A 7,392-nucleotide genomic window follows, 5' to 3' on the forward strand; every position below is an offset into this window, starting at 1 on the left:
CCACAGGTAGATTATTTATCCATGAATCAGTCGAGGTGGGAGATTCCAGCGTTCTTTAGCCAGACTTCCTCATCAGTCTCAGTTTGTCTGACGCTCCACATAAGAGCCAGATGTCTGTTGAACTTGACTCTCAGGTTTGATGCCGAAACACTGCCCATGTTGGCTTCCTACCAAAACAATCAGACGACTCTCTAGGAATGAATCAGAGGGAAGGAGGTGCAAGCTAATGCAAGCAAGGCACTACCAGCAGTGCAGCAATGATGACAGACGGGTGGCTCAGCTGGAGGTCAGCGTGCCCACATCCATGTGTCTTCCTTCTCTCCATCATACCAACCACCTCTCTGCCTTCATCAGACTGAGGAATATTCTGGGACCTGCTGTATATTGTGAAATATTTGTCCTGCCTGGTCCTTAAACGTGTCTCAAGCTGTAATAAACTCATTCATAGAACCATGGTTACCTCTGCAACTAAAAAGACCAAATAAAAGTGATGAAAACAACAAAACACATCAAAATATGACTGAAAATATATATTAACAAAATCAACATGAACATTGCGGATCCCCATCACGGCGCCAGCTGCAGGCCCAAGGCTGGAGCCGAACAATCACTCCCTGATAACGACTGTGTTACGGCTATTCTTCCCGTCCCATGCAAGGACACCTGGATTGGCTGGAGGACTGTTTACTTAGCCTGATAGGCCGAAGGACACTGTCTCAGCTGAACTATGGACACGCCCACACATACACTTACACTGATAAGCACTCACTCATCCCCCTCCCTTTCCAACGCCTTCGATGCTTGTGCCCTACCGGGGATGATAGCAGTCAACTGGACCAGCGCAGATGCTGCAGGACCGGATGCGCTGTGTACACCGGCTCTCTCTCACCCTTTACCTGTTGCTGGTCTTGTGTTTCTATGGTGTATTGATAGTCATGTGCTTTTGTGCTGAGGTGTTTTTTCTGTTATCAAACTGTTCTCCCACTAGGAGCTCAGTCTGAGTGGAGTTTTTTTTCTCCTCCTCTTACCTCATGTTATGTATTTTCGTTGTTTTTTCCTATCAGCCTACCTTCTGACATGTCTGCCCAATGTGATGTTTGTGTAAAGTTGGTCAGAAGGTTCCTTTGTAAGTGCGCATGCGCCATTAGCGTGCTGCCTGCTGTAACCCTAATTTCCTTCGGGATGAATAAAGTGTTCTGATTCTGATTCTGATATGTTGTGTGATGAAACTGCTGTTATACCAGTTCCTCTTATGCTGGCAGTGTGGTCATATCTTAGACACGCCCACCGAAGAAAACATTCTGGCACGTTGGTCCGGGCTCTCCTGCCCCCTGGTGGTCATTAGGGAATGATGCAGGCTTGTCATTGGCTTCATGTATGTGAGTGAAGTTGCCCCCCCACCTTCTTCAAATCCAACAAAAGTGGTATCAAACGTTTGTGCTGGTTTGTGCTGCTATCATTTTAAAGATATTAATAAAAATTTCTAGAGGTCATCAGAGGTCAACCAGCCCCCCCACATTAATGGAATCAAACAAAATTGGTGTCAATCAGTTGAGCTATGTTTGTGCTGGTTTGTGCTGCTAAAATTGTCATTTGTGCTGCTTCTGTTTTAAAGATATTAATGAAAATGTAAAGGTCAAAAGGTCAACCAGCCCCCCCACATTACCCAAATCAAACACGATGTTAAACGTTTCTGCTACGTTTGTGCTGGTTTGTGCTTCAAAAATGTTCGTGTGTGCTGCGATCATTTTAGAAATATTAATAAAATAACGTCTTGATGCGTGCTTAATCATCCAGGTAAGTAAATCCCAAAAGGTTGATTCTGTTCATCTGGACATTTTCAGTGGGAGAAAGAACGACCTCCAACGCTTCTATGACTGGGATGCAAGTGAAGACAGATGTAACATCTCTCTCTCACTGTACATGTACTGTGTATAAAATTAGAGAAACACAACCTGCACAAACAAAATAATTTGCAGGACAAATGTTTGACATCAATTTTGTTTGATTAGAAGAAGGTTGGAGGGCAACTTCACTCACATGTGTTTGTAAGGTTGGGGAAACCTGCAGTCAGCTGAGACTGAAGAAGTCACTTGGATGCAGAGGTGGGTCGAGTATCCAAAAATTGTACTCAAGTAAGAGTATCATTACTTTAAAATATTATTACTCAAGTAAAAGTGAAAAGTAGTCGTCAAAAAAGTTACTCGAGTAAGAGTAAAAAAGTACTTGGTGAAAAGGCTACTCAAGTACTGAGTAAGTAGCGAGTAACTGTTTGAAATGTCTGATTTATTTTATAAATCAATGCTATCAGACAAACAAAAATACATAAATATACAAATTTTAGTATTTTCAAATATATGTAAAAAGATCCACAAAATAAGGCACAACAATTCTAATTTAAGATTTCAGTTTTTCACAACGTAAAGCTTCTTCAAGCAAAACCCACAGTAAATATATTCACATTTACAGCAGCCTCAGAGAAAACATTAGAACGAGGCAACTTCAACATAACAGACTACAGCTGATGACACTATGTTTGCACCTCTGAAGCCCAACTGATCCCCCATGACTGCATTTAATGTCAATCATTTATATGAGATAAGCAAAGTCTGTGTATCAAAACGTTTCTGACAATATTGCTGGACACAATTGAGCTATCGATGTAAAGGTGCCTGGTTGTGTTGCACTGACCCGACGTTACTAAATATAGGCTGTCATATATTAACTGTTCCTCTACGTTCCTCAGTGAATGCAGCCCCTGAAAACAGGAAGGAAAGAATCACAAGTGATTTTGTGTTGTTATCTCACAGAGTAGTTTAATGCAATGAGGAGAATGTGCGAAAGCCCCCTAGTGGAGATTGGAGACACTACCAATCGATCCCAGAAACTAGCCGATTAGTATTGTACAGATCGCAGTTCTGGTGAATAAAATGACAACCACTGATGCAACATGAAAAATAATAACTTTTAAAATATTTCCATATCTTATTTACATTGTCTTTATGCTTATGTCAACTAAGATGAATGTGCATTAACTGTATTACTTTTTACTTTCAGTTGTGAACCCTTTTTATACATAAGAATAAGAATACCACATGACTGTGGCCTTGTGTTATACCCTCTCTGCTGCAGACAAACACAAACATCGTGATTAGACATTCGGGAAGAGCCTCTTAAAGATGAAGGGTCTGTGTCTCTTGACCTAAACACATAATCCAGTTAAATCTGATTTATGTTCATTAATGCCCCTCACACTGTAACTTAAAGTAATAAATCGGTCACTGATTAATTACAGAAGTACGTCTGTGAGCATAAAGATGTAAGCCTTGGACCATCAGGATGAAATGTGGTTGGGAAACTTAACAAGCTTTGATAAAACTTCATCAGTAGCTCAAGCAAGACCTCAAAACCTTCGATCACCACGGGTGGTTAGCAGACTGTGGTTGTACCATGCAGCCTAACAACATGCAGTAAATTGCAGGTTAAAGCAGTCTGCTTACACATTGTTAAACGAGGGAAGGGAACTAATGTGGCTGTCACATTACCCTTTTGTCCCATTTCATCCCAGGACTCGATTGAATTGCTGCTCACTTTCTACAATACTTAAAACTGATCAGTAGGACCTGAAACTGCAAACATTCAAACATTCAGGCCAAGAATCAGCTGGTGAACATATTAATCTACTACAATTAGCAGAAATGAATAAATAAACAGAAGAAAGTTAGAGTGATATCAGAGTCATGCAAGTTTTTGACCAGGAGGTTAAACTCATGCAAATGAGCTTCACCCAGGCTCATGAAAACACCGTCCTGCTTATAAACAGCAGATCATTTGTGTCAGTGTGTCAGGATGGTTTATATTTGAGCTTTTAGTACACACAGAACAATTTTTATTAATTGTTTTTAGCGATTACCAAAGTCTGTGAATCCCCAAATTGTGCAGTTGTTCTATTTGCTCCCCCTGAGGTCACTTTCACCATGTGACAAAAACAACACCCCACTCCACACACTCGGGCCACCAGCAACTTTCTAAATCCTCAATAAAAAGCTGACAGGTTGTGATGATGTTCCAAATAACTTATTAAGAAAACAACTAAATACACAGAAAATGTTATGAAAATTGGTTTATTTTATATCTCATAGTTTTAAATGATGCAATAAAAATGTGTATAAAACATCACAAACTGTAATATTTTACAAATGCTTATGTCCTGCTGATGCAATGGAGACATCTTCCAGTGACAGTCTTCATCAGTGTGAGTGTGAGGAGGATCCTAAACCCACCGACACAGAAGTGCATGTTCACAACTCCCTCTGTGCAGGCGGGGTCAGGACCCTCCTCACCCAGGGTGAGGAGGGGTGGTGCTGTGGCCAGTCAGGTATGAAGTGCTGAGAGTGGATCTTTGGTCCTCTGTGCAGCTCTGTCCACTCTCAGCTGCCCTGCAAAGCAATAACACAAGAAAGCTGTCATTTTAACACAAAACAGCATTTCCATTGTTGGCAGCTGCAGTATGTTGTTAAAAAGCAATTTTAAACCCAACGTATACACATGAAAAATATAAATAAAGCTAAACCTACAGTGCTGCTGACAGAGGATGATGATTTATACCAACTATTGGAAGAATTTCGCCTTCAATACAGTTTGTTGTCAATGTGAGGTGATAACTTACATAGTTGGACCACAGCACCACTCTCCCGTTTTTCACTTGGTCATCCATCCTTCTCATCGGGTTGGTCGGGGTAAGGCTGTCTTCTGGGTGGGGTGTTTGCTCCATCTTGGACGTTGAGCGTCTGAAGTGTTGAATTCTTAGCCACAGGCTATACCTTATGTAAAAACAAGAGACTACAGTCAGTTCACTGCATCATATTTAAACCTTTTCTACTTATTTGTGTTGACATTAAGTACAGACGTACCTTTGTCCTGCATGGTGAATTAGGGCTTGGGAAAAACATATATTATTCAAGAAAAAAACAATACATTTCACATGTGTGAGTCAGATGTTCTTATATCTGTAAAAACAAAAACACAAAGGCAAAGTTTAAAAACACGTTCTAACATAAACTAATCAGAGTCACTGTCATCAAGGGAAAGGCTAAAAAGCCTCTCCCAGAAACGTCTGACTCCAAAACAACCTGAGGATGTTGAAGGGGCATCAAACTGGTCACTTACCTTGCACCTCTTTGCACTTACCTCTTCGGTGCAGATGTCTTCTCTGCTTCTCTTTTCTGAGGAAGGAGCAGCAGAGAGAGCAGCAGAGAGAGCAGCTGAAGAAGCAGATGAGAGAGCAGATGAGGAAGAAGCAGCAGAGGAAGCAGATGAGGAAGAAGCAGCAGAGGGAGCAGCTGAGGGAGGAACAGCAGAGGGAGCAGCTGAGGGAGGAACAGCAGAGGGAGCAGCTGAGGGAGGAGCAGCTGGCGGGTCACCAACTGGGGCAACAACTTGAGGGAAGAGTGGGGCGTTGGCCTGGCCAAAAGGCGGCATGGCGATGGGGGCAGCACCTGGAGCAATAGGATGTTGCCAATCGTGCCAAAACAGCCCTGGAGGGTGCTCCCGGATGAGAGGGGAATCATCTCTCTCATCCATGGTGTCATACCCCGAGTCATCGCTAAGCCAATCCCCCCACTCTTCTGAGTCGTTCCAGTCAGATGAATTGTCAGTCTGTTCACTCACCTCTTCATCATCTACAGGTAGGTAGGGGGGGTACTCACCATACTCACCTTGCTGTTCACCGTCATCAGCATCTGGTGCTTCATCAGAAGAGGGTGAGGGTGAGAGAGGGGAAAAATACTCACCATACTCACCTTCGCTGATACGCTGGGTATCAGTGTCCTGAGCTTCACCAGAAGAGGTGGTGCTCTGGAGACTGTCATCCAGGATCCTGATGACTTCAGGAAGGCCTTCTTCTGCAGGGCGTTCAACCACATAGTCAAGACGCCCTGTGAGGAAACAATTTTTAAAATAAGATTAGGAATGTAATAGACACCCAGTGTTAAAGCAACAGACCTACATCTGTTAGTTTGAGCAGAGCATGAGAGAAAAGCATTTTATGTCAGACTGAATGACACTTCTGCTTGTTCAATCTTTAAGTCAAGTTTTTTAATAGAAGACCACCAAACCTCCACCAAGGCAGCTCACTCTGTGTACTTTTAAGGTGACACTATATTGACACTGTATTTAGTGTACATTCAATTTGTTTTATTTGTTCTTTGTAAGCCTTTATGCAAACACTATGTTGGAATAGGTAATGGATAATAAGTATTGATTTGTAAATAGCCGAACATGAGTAACTTATTATATAAATATACTACAGTACATTTAGAACTAACCATGCAGCTCATTCTCCTGTTTTATTTACAATTCACGATGTCACACATTTTGAAAAAAGCTCAGAGGTTAAATATGTGGATGCAAACCATCCATCCATCCATCTTCATCCGCTTTGTCCGGGGCCGGGTCGCGGGGGCAGCAGCCTAAGCAATGTTACATTATGCAAACCATAATGTAACATTTAGACCACATGTACCAATCGCATTTTTTTTTAAATAAAAACACAACCTCCTTGGCAAGAGTAAAAATTGCACACACAAAGCTCTGCAGGTATGTCTGAAAATGATGGTCAAGTGAAAAACAAACAAACAAACAAACTCTTAACTCAGAATCCACATTTTTAGAAATGTGCACAAGGACTGTATCTGCCATAAGGACAGACACATCTAATCTGTGGTAAACATGCTACCCCTGTGGAAATATCCCTGTGGAAATATCCCCGCGTACAATATCTCTCTCTGCTATCCAATAAGGTTAAAAGCATTACCGTAACAGAAGATGGGTCTTAATGCCATTATTTCTACTGTTTTCATATTCTTTTGATATTATTTTATTTGTATTTTTTTATCTTTGTGTTTTGCAGCAGAGAAAAAATATCGTTTGTCATTAAAGCCTTTGATCCGGAGAAGAAAAGGATGTCAGGAGGGGACCTGGATCTGTGTGTTTACGCCTGCGTGTTCTGAGGCCATGACAGCTTGAAGATGCCGTTACCACAGAAACGGATTTTTGGGCATTTTACAAATTTTAGTCCATTAAGCTATTTTTAACCATTTCATTTTAAAGAAAAGTGTCAAATTTGAAGCCTTCACATCAAAGTAACACCTTTTTTTCGTATTCATACATCAGTCGTTAATAATTTCTACACCTCTCCCGGAAAATTTAAAGCATACAAACAATTTACGGGAAACAATCTTGAATACACATATTTGATCACGTTAAAACTTGATGTTCACACTGGAACTTGTTAAATTATTACAGTCATTTAAAGTTAAAGAAATTTTCAAACGTACCTGCAGCGAAGTCCAGGTGACAGTCGAGGAGTCCGGGTCCACGGCGAGCCATCTT

The 7,392-nt window shown here is 41.4% G+C and overlaps 1 protein-coding gene across 1 annotated transcript; it reads right to left on the bottom strand.

The window, feature by feature from the left end:
• Positions 1 to 4,693: 4,693 nt before the first annotated feature.
• LOC147326949 (uncharacterized) lies at positions 4,694 to 7,392 on the bottom strand. Its single transcript, XM_086297449.1, has 3 exons — positions 7,338 to 7,392; positions 4,914 to 5,936; positions 4,694 to 4,823 (listed from the first exon to the last, which is right to left on the bottom strand). The coding sequence occupies exons 1-2, from the start codon at positions 7,387 to 7,389 to the stop codon at positions 5,062 to 5,064; spliced, it is 927 nt and encodes a 308-aa protein (XP_086153575.1). The 5' UTR covers positions 7,390 to 7,392; the 3' UTR covers positions 4,694 to 4,823; positions 4,914 to 5,061.

The sequence above is a fragment of the Aulonocara sp. 'chitande type north' Nkhata Bay genome, linkage group LG6 (genome assembly GCF_057382095.1).
Source record: "Aulonocara sp. 'chitande type north' Nkhata Bay isolate Kocher_YH1m ecotype deep benthic linkage group LG6, A_spYH_male_GT1.1, whole genome shotgun sequence".
NCBI lineage: Eukaryota > Metazoa > Chordata > Actinopteri > Cichliformes > Cichlidae > Aulonocara > Aulonocara sp. 'chitande type north' Nkhata Bay.